The sequence below is a fragment of the Ornithodoros turicata genome, chromosome 5 (assembly GCF_037126465.1).
Source record: "Ornithodoros turicata isolate Travis chromosome 5, ASM3712646v1, whole genome shotgun sequence".
Lineage (NCBI taxonomy): Eukaryota > Metazoa > Arthropoda > Arachnida > Ixodida > Argasidae > Ornithodoros > Ornithodoros turicata.
The window spans coordinates 52383622-52396217 of NC_088205.1; the positions used below are offsets into that span (position 1 = coordinate 52383622).

The following is a 12596-nucleotide window of genomic DNA, read 5'->3' on the forward strand; positions in this document are numbered from 1 at the left end:
GAATAAATACGAATGTACCACCATAAACATTTGATTTACACATCAGAGTTAGTGTCCTCTTCATGTTGGGAAAAACTTCGCATGACTGCATATGCGATCATAATGTCCTCCTTTAGCTTTGAAGCCAAGATAAACGGGGGCACTTCAGACCACCTTACTCTAACTGTGACGCAACATTTGCCTCAGCTTGCCGTCATCTGGATCTTTGGACGTCGTTCCCGATTTCCGTTCGTGGCTCACCTCGCGTCATAGAGTCCACATCTAACATGCGTGACACGCGCTGTTCGAGTTCGAGTTCGACACTTAAACGGGGCCTCTTTCCTCTTGTCTCTTGGATGCCACCTTCTTCGGAGTACGTGACATCACGTTTCTGATATCTCCTAGCCTGTAGATGAATTTTCTTCTATCCTTCAACATATTGTAGCGGGCCGTGGACAACAACGAAGATGGCCACGCGCCTGGAGCACCGGCTCTAGTTCCACCGGCGCGGCCATGGAGACAGGCCACCGTCATCGCCTCTCCGTGGCATACCATCATCGCCGGTCGGGACTCATGTAGAGGAACAACACCTCCTCTACATTTGGTGACCCGAACGATGAACATCAAGTTCGCAGGAATTCGGCCCTTCACCATCCCAAATTTCTGACAACACCATCGACTAGCTCTACCACGGCACGCTATACCTGGAAGCCGCCATACATTAGTCGGATCATCACGATCACATCCCGAACGCCTTTCGCCTCTCGCCCGACACGCCGACCGCTTCTGTTCACGCTACCGGTCCGACCGACCCGCACCGACCGACCGACCGACCCGCAACGGCCCGACCGACACGCACCGACCGACCCGAAACAACCCGACCGCTCACTGATCATCGCATCCGCACACCGCTTCACGGCTTCCAGGGACCGACCTGCGCTATCCACGGCCCCCGGCACACTCACCACCCTCTTCATTTCTGCATCTCAACTCGCACTCGCTGCCGGCCGCGACACCTGAGCAACGTGCTCGCCTGCCGGTTTCGGCAGTCGCGGCAGCCGCCGTCACGGCACGCATCAGCCGGCGTCTCGGCAGTCCTCACGGCCACGCAGCCTCGCTTCATGGGACCCTACCAGCTCTCGCTCCCGTGCCGGTCGCGGCACCCCAGGCCACGACTTCCACGCCAGACCACGACTTCGACGTTCATCTCTGGCCAACCTCATCGCTGCCGCTCCCGCCTCACTCATCGACCTCTGCCTCCAACGTGTGCTGTGCCGCCCGTGGACATGTCGAGCAGTGCGCGTCATCCACGGTCACTCTTGCTCTCTCCCTCCGGTACAGACGTGATTCTTCGATCTTTCGCATCGCCGCTCGGCGTCTGAGGGGGGAGCACTGTAGCGGGCCGTGGACAACAACGAAGATGGCCACGCGCCTGGAGCACCGGCTTCAGTTCCACCGGCGCGGCCATGGAGACAGGCCACCGTCATCGCCTCTCCGTGGCATACCATCATCGCCGGTCGGGACTCATGTTCAGGAACAACACCTCCTCTACAATATTTTAGCCCATCTCATGCTGCGTCCCTTTTGTTTTGTTCGCCGATGATGTAGGTTCTCTAGGTCGCAATTTTTCTTTTCTAGTCCTTGGCTAGAATGCCATCCTAGTCAGCGCTGCTGCATGTGGCTCATCGCGGCATGATGCGAAAAAACATGTATATACGGGGTCACGCTCTCCTCTCCGTACCCCTTGCATTTGTTTCCCAGATCTATAGAAACATAGTTAGGACGTGTAATGTCTCCTGACGCAGATCTTTCCCTGCAGTATCTTGCTCAAATTCCTTTACCACATCTCTGAAAAGATCCCATAACTATGATTCTCAAGAAGTAAATCGACATTCTTTCCTGTTAATGATGTGTATTTAGCAACTTCCGTTTTGCTGTCAGTGAGCAGTCTGACATTCGCACCAGATCCCTTTATAATGTCCACGAGCTTTCTCACGGACGTGTCTTTTCCTTCCGGGTGGCGCACTTATTAGCAGTGTATACGTCCTGCATTTCCAAGAGCAGGTTTTGAAGAAGCCGCTCGACTATTCGTACCTTCATGTGCAAAACATCAGGGACAATGAAGCGGGGTTCTATGGAGAACAATGGGGGATGCCGCACTGAGTTTTTCTTGTTACCATAACCTCAATCTGCGTCTGCTTTCCACTCGCCGAATAATAACTTGTGGGTGTTTGTTTCACAAAATTGATTATCATAATAATTCCTAAGAGGATCGTTCATCCAAGAGCTTATATGCATTCCATTACCTATGCCAAACGATTTAAGAAATGTTTATGCGACCGCGGGGGGGGGGGGGGATGAGGGGTGACTGGCGGCACTTTGCTCGGTGAAGGGACGAAGAGGGGGAGATGAAGAGGAAGGCTCACGCGTCTGGTTGACATGACCGTTGCGCTGCATAGTCATTTTTCAATTTCCACGTCGTACGTGTTGTCATTGCTCCATCTTTCATGTACTTGTTTATTTACCTCCACGTATCTGCGCAATTTTTTCATGTGGTTGTAAATCTTGTATGCTGCTTTGTTAACGTTATTCTACCAATTGTTAACCTCCTGTTTGTATTGCCTCATGGCCGCGAGGGTAAATAAATAAATTAGTCTGTAGGTCTCACAGCACAACAACCGTCCACCTTCCGCGTACAAATTCTTTGAGAGCGATAAATCAGCTTCTTTTGCGGAACTCGCCGATGCCAAGCAACTGCTGAAGTTTCCTTTTTTTTTTCTTCTTCTTACAGCGGCCGCAGACCGGCCATTGTGGCACAGCTCATGATGTACATGTACCGGGGCATCAAGCGCGGAATTATTATTTTATCTGTATCTTGTAGAGTTGCCCGCTTCATCACGACTTCCGCGTTAACCACATGACAGACAGAAAGGCGAGGGCGATTACAGCAGCTATCAATGAAACCCGTGCACAAAAGTAACGACTGACTTATTGTTTTGTTTGATTTTAGCGACTTTTTTTTTTCCTTCCATACTTCATCCAATGAAATCATTCCTTGTTCATCAAGATATCTACTCGAGCTGATAGCACTGCGGTCTTGTCTTGCGGAAGTATGCTAGGACGTTGCCAAAGCTTATTCTCACTGCGCGCGTTCTTGCTATTGTTCTTGTATGCAAGAGCTTTTGTGCCCGTATAGCTCTGCGCCTGAGAATTCTGTGAGTCTGCGACGGGAGTACGAACAGATGGGCTTTCCTATATGTCTTCAGATTGCCTGTACGCCGTAGAACGAATAATTGCCAGAACGGTAACCCATAATCTGTACGAGAAAGTGCAAGGAATATATTACACATCCATGAGAAACCTGGTGGACATTATAAAGGGATCTGGTGCGATCGTTATACTGCTCACTGACAGCAAAACGGAAGTTGCTAAATTCACATCATTAACGGGAAAGAATGTCGATTTACTTCTTGAGAATCTACCACGCCTTGTGACCCTAGTCCTCTCCTCGGACACACGAGATGATCGAGCACAGTTATGGGATCTTTTCAGAGGTGTGGTAAAAGAATTTGAGCAATATACTGCAGGGAAAGATCTGCGTCAGGAGACGTTAAACGTCCCAACTATGTTTCTAGATCTGGGAACCAAACGCAAGGGGTACGGACAGGAGAGCGTGACCCCGTATATACATGTTTTTTTTTTGTTTTGTTTTTTCGCATCACGCCGCGATGAGCCACATGCAGCAGCGTTGACTAGGATGGCTTTCTAGCCGAGGACTAGAAAAGAAAAACTGTGCCTTAGAGAACCTACATCATCGGCAAACAAGCAAATGGGACGCAACATGGGATGGGCTAAAATATATGTTAAAGGATAGAAGAAAATTCATCAGCGCTATACAGGCTATGAGATATCAGAAACGTGACGTCACGTACTGGGAAGAAGGTGTTCGCCACGTTTAAGTGGCGAACTCGAACTCGAACAGCGCGTGTCACGCGTGTTAGATGGTGACTCTATGACGCGAGGTGAGCTAAGAATGGAAATCGGGAACGACGTCCAAAGATCCAGACGACCCCATCCAGCTGACGCAAATGTTGCGTCACAGTTTGAGTAAGGTGGTTTGAAGTGCCCCCGTTTATTTTGGCTTCAACGTTAAAAGGAGGACATTGTGATCGCATATGCAGCCATGCGAAGTTTTTCCCAACATGAAGACTCCGATGTGTAAATCAAATGTTCATCGTGCTTCATTCGTATTCGACTCGTACGTACTAGCAATCGGTGCTACACGACTGACTTTTACGTGGTGCACGCAGTTGCTTATCAACCAGTCAATAAACTTTTCTTCACACCTGCAGAAACAAAGATGTAGGAATGAAAAAAGACGCGATAGCGAACAACACAGTCCCAAGCAGTACTGCTGAAAGCGCGAGCATGTACGGCTGCATCAAGATTGTAAATCTTCAGAAGAACGCTGATAAGACAGCACACCTGTTAGCACCCTTTCCACAGACGAAAAGAAAAGCCAAGACTACGGCTGTCGAAAAACACGCGGCATTAGGCTGCAATAGTGATAGATCTGATCCACTACGCCGTTAGCTGTATTAAGTATGGAAAACAAAAGAGAGGAACGCAGAACAATATTTTCCTTTTTTTTTCGTTGTCTGAAATTGTGCTTATTTTGATGGATTTTGATAGATACATTTTGAGAAATGACAGCAACAGAAAGCCGCCAGAAAATCGCAAATCAAACTCAAACTCAAACAACAGAAAATCGTGATCTCTTGACTTTTTTTCTTTTTGTTGTTGTTGTTGTAGTTTTGAGGTGAACGACAAATCTACAGTATCTAAAAAATGCAGATGACATTGACAAGGCAACGAGCATTATTGTGATCAAAAGAGAGCAGAGTTATGCGTTACAATACAAAGGGGCCAAGTGACTGTTGCGTCTTTATTCGTGGTGTGCCACAGGCACTACATGGTACATACATAGAGCTAGCCGCTTGCTAGCTTGGAGTCGAAAAAACATCATCACGTAGCGGTCCGGCCTTTTATCACAGTCACCCTAGCGGCGGACATAACAAGTAAGGCCCCCTAACGAGCATAACGTTCAATCACAGTTACATACATAACACTCCTCCCCTCCTAGACCACATAGTCTTTTAGGTAGTCAGGTCGGCGTCGTTGTCTCTGCGGACGAGTCGTGCGCTCAGGAACCGGAGAACTTGCTTCTGATCGTTCGGTAGGCAGTGGTGAAGATGGAACAGGAACTACTGTTGAGCCATGTCCCGTCGTAGTTTCTTCAGAGCTGATGGGCAACGATGCTTGTTCTGCCAAAGGTACATCTGGTGGTAACGGAAGCCGTGGAGAAGACTGCGGCTGGAACACTGGGTCTGGGACCGGCAGCTCAATCATTGGCTCGTAATATTCAGTCCACTCACGATGACGAATCTGATCCAAGTGACGTCTCCAAAGGCGTCCATCAACGGTGCGTACCTTGAACGACACTGGTCCTGTGATGTCTGTAATAATTCCTGGCAGCCATTTAGGACCAGAAAGATAATTCCGAATAAAAACAGCATCCCCCAGATGAAAACTTCGAAGTCTTTGGTTTCCACTCTGCATGAGCTTTTCCTGTTTGTCTTTCATCTCAGTCAGCATGTCGGGATGAAGCCTGTCCAGCACCGTATGAAGTCTTCTGCCCATTAGCATTTCGGCTGGGCTCTTTCCAGTCGTGGAGTGGGGAAGTGTGTGTTGACTCAAAAGAAACCGTGACAGCTTTGTAGTCAAGTCGCCTTTACCCAAGCGCTTGAGGACTTGCTTGGTTTCTTGCACCATTCGTTCCACCTGGCCATTAGAGGACGGATGATAAGGCGCCACCCTGACATGTCGAATTTGATTTCGCTTCATAAATTCTTGGAATTCTTGGGACGTAAAAGCTGCACCATTGTCCGAGACGATGGTATCAGGGACACCATGCGTTGCAAATAATGTTCGTAGTTTTTCACACACCGTTACTGAAGACAAAGACGTTAACTGAAAGACCTCCAACCATTTGGAGTGGGCATCCACGACGAGAAGAAAACACCTCCCTTGGAAGGGACCCGCAAAATCGATATGGAGCCGGGCCCACGGGTTCCTGGTAAATTCCCAAGGGTGCAGCCTTGCCCTTAACGGATCTGGCCTTGTTTCCTGGCACTGCAAACAGGTTCGCACCTTTCGTTCAATTTCGTCGTCGATGCCAGGCCACCATACCACGCTTCTCGCCAGTGCCTTCATGCGAACAATACCTGGGTGCACACTGTGCAGTAACCCCAGCACATGGTCCCTGGCTTGTCTTGGGATAACAACACGACTCCCCCACAGGAGGCAACCTCTGTACTCGGACAGCTCATGCTGACGTCGAGCGTATGGCTTGAACTGTTCAGTCACCTTGCCTTGGGGCCAGCCATTCACGGTCCAGTGTTTCACCCGGGACAGAACAGGGTCGTTCCTTGTACACTGCGCAATCTTCCTCGCATCCCAAGGTATCTCAGGTGCCGCTTCCAACATCCGGACCTCGAACAGTGGTTCGTCTGGAACTTCCTTCTGTGCCACAGGCAGCCGACTGAGGGCATCCGCATTTTTTAGTTGACTGGCAGATCTGTACTCCAGTTCATAGTCATACGCACATAGCATCAACGACCACCGTAGCATCCTAGGTGATAGCACTTGCGGAATAGGCTTTGTATGGTGTAGAAGTCCCAGTAGGGGCTTGTGGTCTGTTACAATACGAAAGTGACGTCCATAAACGTATTTATGAAACTTCTTGATCCCGAATCCAATTGCCAAGGCTTCACGGTCGATCTGCGCATAATTCCGTTCGGCGGCTGTCATTGTCCGAGACCCATACGCTACTGGTAGCTCCCTACCATCGGCTTCGACGTGACTTAATACCACTCCAAGACCATATGGAGATGCATCACAGGCCATGACTAAAGGCTTCTGGACATCATAGTGCACAAGGATGTCCGATGACTGTAACAACTGCTTGGCTTGTTGGAAGGCTGTCGCCTCTCGCCCTGTCCATTTCCACTTGCTCTGCGCGTCAAGTAATCGATACAGTGGCTCCAAGGTATGTGCTGCTCCTTGCAAAAACCTGTTGTAAAAGTTCAGTGCTCCGAGGAAGGCCTGTAGCTCCTTCTTGCATTTTGGTGCAGGTGCTTGCTTCCCGCCGCTGGTTCCGTTGCCTTGCGCCATACTTCGTAACTGCGTAGTTCGTAGTTCACCTCGTCGCCATGTTGTTGCGTCTTTATTCGTGGTGTGCCACAGGCACTACATGGTACATACATAGAGCTAGCCGCTTGCTAGCTTGGAGTCGAAAAAACATCATCACGTAGCGGTCCGGCCTTTTATCACAGTCACCCTAGCGGCGGACATAACAAGTAAGGCCCCCTAACGAGCATAACGTTCAATCACAGTTACATACATAACAGTGACCACCTTTTACAATTGCGTTTTCCTCGCTAGAGAGGCTCCTGCGTTCGTGAGGAAGTGTGACATCCTATAGCTGTATCATAAATTGCCTTCAGGTATTAATAAGCCACCTCCCACTGCCCCCCCCCCCCAAAAAAAAAAAAAAAAAAAGGAGAGCGAGAAAGAAGAAACGAAAACGAAGCCTCTCGGATATCTTTCCTAGCCGGTCGCATCAGTGTTCGATGGCTAACTAAAATGGTATACCTAACTAGCTTCACTAATTTTCAAAGATTGACCCAATGACAGCACCGAAGCCCTTGGAGTCATTGTACATTCTCTATGACCGACATATTGGTGTCTATAACTATGAACCTATCCTCGATAAACGTGGTTTGAGAACCTTAGCACATCGTAGAACCTCAGATATCACATTTTCGTGTGCAAAGCAGTACATGTCGCCCTAAGCTGTCGTTGGTCTATTTTCTGCAGTTCATTTTAGTTCTTTCTTGTATTTGCATCCTTCCTTCATCATCTTCACATAACGTTCCACGAGCAGTGGTGTATTCTACGCACCTCCGCGGTGAAAAACCCCATCTCATCGTCATCATTTATGGTTGTTGTTGTTGTGCCGTTCACTCCGACTACACTTTTATTTTGTGTTTTGTTTGATTGCTACATACACACTGTTTTTGGCGCTCTATGGCCTTTGTCACTTTTGCGGCAAAAAACCCCAATCATTAAATCAATCAATCAATCGATCGATCGATCAAAATGTTTGATTGCTCACAGTTTAGCAGATACCAACATACTTCGTAACAGCCATAATGTACATACGTTTGCTCTTCATAACAACCTCAACGATGTTAGTTCCCCGAACAGCTGTCAAGTTTTTTGTTTTTTATATCCTATACCCTTACCATGTTACAGACAAATCTCCTTATTGTTATTTCTTGTTTGTCTTCTCTTGTAGTCTTTTCTGCGCTGAGTAATTTCCCAAACCTGTGGTTGCGCGTGGCCTTGAACGTAGGCTTCGCCGCAACGTGCTCGTGCGGCGATGGAAGGCTCCTTTACAGGTACAAAATTTTGAACCCGAATGGAACCTTGAAGATGCCACTATTCATGCCCAAAAAATAGCTCAAAAGTTTTGTCCTGGCAGAGGCAAGATGCCATTAGAGAACGAATGCAAAGCGCTGCCAGCAGAATATGTAGCACGCGCTTTTCGTTCCAGAATGCACAGGCTCTATGGGAAGCGTTTTAGGTGAAGCCTGCTTTACGTTTTGTCCCTAATTCTTGGGCATGTGTTTTCCTTTGAATTCCTGGCAACATTGCCCTTATCAATCTTCCAAGCATTAGTTCAGCTGGTGTTTTGCTTGTTACACAGTGAGGCGTGCTTCGAATCTGAGATTGGAACCTCCAAGGTAACCAATTTTAATTGACTTCAAGAGCGACTTATTCAGCCTCTCTACTTCAGCATTTGCTTGAGGCCAGTGCGGAGTTGTTCTTTTGTGAGTTATCCCACATTACTTGAAGTAGCTACCAAACTCATTGGAGATAAATTGTGGGCCATTATCTGTCTTTAAGCTGTGAAGGTAGCCAAACCTTGAAAAAATATCTTTCAACCACATAATTATTCTAGTAGTGGTTACTTTCTTCATAATGGTTGCTTCTGGCCACCTTGAATAGTAATAAACTAAGACTACTGTATACTCATTTGTTGGCAATGGGCCACAAATGTCTAATGCAAGGTCCTCCTAGGGTCCACTTGGTAAGGGTGTTGGGATGACTGCTGGAGGTTGATTATCCACTGTTACTAGTTGACATCCAGCACACTTCCGGACTACACATCTTCTGTCTGTATCTCCATTCATGGAAACCACAACTTTGTTCTTAGCAATTGTTTTGTCTTGACAATACCTTGGTGGCTTTCATGCGCAATGTCCGAAATTCTCATTTGCGATTCTATTCGGAATGACAATCCTTGTTCCCCTGAGTAAAAGCCCATCTTTCTCGGAGAGCTCATATTGCAGCCGCTTGTAGGCGTCATCTACATTTGCTTCATTCCAAGTTTCCTCTTTCATTTTCTTCAACACTCGCAGTAGGGTATGGTCTTCTTTTGTAGCATTACGCAATTCTTCTTCAGTTATCGCCTTGAGGACCGCCTCCTCTAAAGCAAAACGAACATAATCTTCAGTTACATGTCTGACCACTTGCCCTTGATTTTTCAGCAGTCGTGATAAAGAGTCCGCAATATTCGTCTTTCCAGGTTGATAAATCACCTTGTACTAGAATGGCATTAACCGCAAAAGCCATCTCTCAATGCGAGCCGAATGCCTTGATCTTGGTCCGTAAATTATTTCTAAGGCTTTATGATCCGTTACGAGTTCAAACGATGCACCATAGAGGTAGAGCCGGCATCTTTCTACTGCCCATACCACAGCCAGCGCTTCTTTTGCCGTCTGCGAGTATTTCTCCTATGCGAGTATGATCCATTTTTGGATTGCGGCTGTTCCGCTCCTAGCCTCACACTGCTAGCATCAGTGACTAGTCTCGTTTGTGCATGTTTATCATAAAATGCTAGAACTGTGTCTTTGGTTAAACTATGCTTTAAATCCTGGAAGTCTGCTTCATGTTCTGCAGTCCATTCTAGTGTCACTTCTTCCTTTTTATTTTTATTTATTTCTTATTTTTGTCTTTTTCTTTTCTTTCTTCTCTTTTTTTACCAACTCTCGTTACCTCGCAGTCCGTGCTGCCAGATGAAGAATATACCGTGCACAAAAATTAATGAGCCCTAGGAAGCTTCTCAGTTCAGACGCATTTTTTGGAGCTCCGGCTTCTTCGATCGCCTTTATTTTTTCGGCAGTTGGACGAATACCATCCTCCGAGATGGTATGCCCCATGAAGTCAAGTTTGCTAAGACCAAAATGGCATTTCTTCCGGTTCAACGTTAAGTTGTGTTCTTTAAATCTTTGGAGAACCATTGTAAGTCTCTCATCATGTTCTTCTTGTGATCTTCCAAAAACAATGGTGTTGTCCGAAATGTTGGCCACACCCTTGCAACCCTTCAGTACATCTTGCATTAGCTTGTGGAATATTTCTGGTGCACCTTTTATATCGAAAATTCCCCACGTGTGTTGAGAACGTCGTAATGTCTCCTGACTCTTCATCTAGCTCAATCTGATGGCACCCTTCCATGTGGTCCAATTCAGTAAGCACTGTGGCTGCCGTCCATTACTTCATCCACTGTTGGTATCACATACCTTTGTCGTTTAACAGCGAGGTTTGAAATCCTCATATCCACACAAAGTCTAACCTTGTTGCTGGCTTTTAGAACAACTACAATAGGCGAAAGCCAGGATGTTGGTCCTGTGACTGGCTGAGTAATATCTTCTTTGAGCAACCTTTCCACTTCTTCTTCCACTTTCTTTCTCAGTCGAAAGGAACACTTCGATGTTGCTGCGCCACCGGCACTGCAGATTGATTAATATGAATTTTTTAGTTTGTAGCCCTTGAACAGTGTAACACTTGTAACAATGGATTAAGTCTTAGAAGAAATGGACGGAGCCACAGTGCTTACTGAATTGGACCACACGGAAGGGTACCATCAGATTGAGCTAGATGAAGAGTCACAAAACATTACGACGTTCCCAACACACGTGGCGAACGTAGCCATTCTACAGAAGCACGAGCCCCTCCTCCAAAGCAGTGACCTACTTAGCAATATATTCAACCATCCCATACAGGTAACATACCGACGCGCAAAAAACCTAGCAGACTCCTTGGTCGATGCCAAAATCAGCAAAACGAGCTCCCCGTACACGGGAACACGACCCTGCAACCTCCCGCGCTGCAAAACATGCAAGCACGTTCAACACGCTAACTCCATCAAAAGCACTGCGAGCAATTACACCCACCCCGTTAACCACGCATTCACATGCACAAGCTCCAATGTCATATACTGCATTGAATGCGGTGACTGCTCTATGCAATACATCGGTGAAACCGGCCAACAAATGAACAACCGCCTTACCGGACACAGAACCGACACGTCCAACAAACTCCCCAAAGCAGTCGCAGAACACTTTAACGTTCCTGGTCACAATTTTGACAACACTAAACTATATATTCCAGAAACCGGGTTTAGACCCACACGTGACAGACGTGATAGGAAGTCTTATCTCATATACAAGTTCAACGCTCTTCACCCGTCCGGTATCAACAAATCACAAGGCACCCTAGAAACACTTCACAAATAAAATATGCTTTTCCCTTCTATCACCATTATCTGTTATGTTATGCATGGCCACTGCGCTTTCTGCTTTCTTTATTGCATGCCACAACTTTGTATTACTAATATATATATTTAAAAAAAACCTTTGCTCGTTCTGGAATTTTCCCCATGTAACCACTGACCTCCTTATCTTTCGCTATGCTTGCAAATTCTTGCCTGTTGTCCCGTTTCGTCCACGTGTCCGTGAACCTCCCATTTTTCTGTAACCGGTCTGGAGCCTAGATCGCTACGTTCACATAATCCCCTCCACACTCTAACAAAGCGGCCATTCACTCCGGCTGTAGAAGCCCGTACGGACCCTTTCTTCCCTCGGGGCTGTTGACCCACAATTCGCATGAACCTTTAAACACGTCACACCTGACCCTTTAAATACCATGCCAATGATGAGGACGGTGCCCAGAAGAAGAACAGTCTCTGTTCGAAATATCGGCGGCTTCTGTCCTGAGGCAACTCCCTTCCCTCAACACACGTGGGGAATTTTCGATACAAAAGGTTGATTTATGGAGTTTCTTGTGCACCAGAAATATTCCGGGAGCTAATGCAAGATGTACTAAAGGGTTGCAAGGGTGTGGCCAACATTTCGGGCAACACCATAGTTTGTGGGAGGTCACAAGAAGAACATGATGAGAGACTTGCAATGGTTCTCCAAAGATTTAAAGAACCGGAAGAAATGCCATTTTGGTCTTAGCAAGCTAGACTTCATGGCGAATACCGTCTCTGGGGATGGTATTCGTCCAAGTACCGAAAAAATAAAGGCGACCGAGGAAGCCGAAGCTCCAAGAAATGTGTCTGAACTGAGAAGTTTCCTGGGGCTCATTAATTTTTGTGCACGGTATATTCCTCATCTAACAGCACGGACTGCGAGGTTGCGAGAGTTGGT

The 12596-nt window shown here is 47.1% G+C and overlaps 2 protein-coding genes across 5 annotated transcripts in view; both read right to left on the bottom strand.

Moving 5' to 3' along the window:
- The window catches only part of LOC135394475 (phospholipid scramblase 2-like), a 184745-nt gene that overhangs the window by 73907 nt on the left and 98242 nt on the right, over positions 1–12596 (bottom strand). The gene's annotated exons all lie outside the window — the stretch shown is intronic.
- LOC135395167 (uncharacterized protein K02A2.6-like) lies at positions 4925–7212 on the bottom strand. The gene has a single exon (XM_064626408.1). It carries the CDS (start codon positions 7210–7212, stop codon positions 5119–5121), a length of 2094 nt encoding a protein of 697 aa, XP_064482478.1. The 3' UTR covers positions 4925–5118.

Bases quoted from the DNA above. Each gene is read 5' to 3' on its own strand.
- LOC135395167 (XM_064626408.1), bottom strand. From the start codon at position 7,212: ATGGCGCAAGGCAACGGAACCAGCGGCGGGAAGCAAGCACCTGCACCA.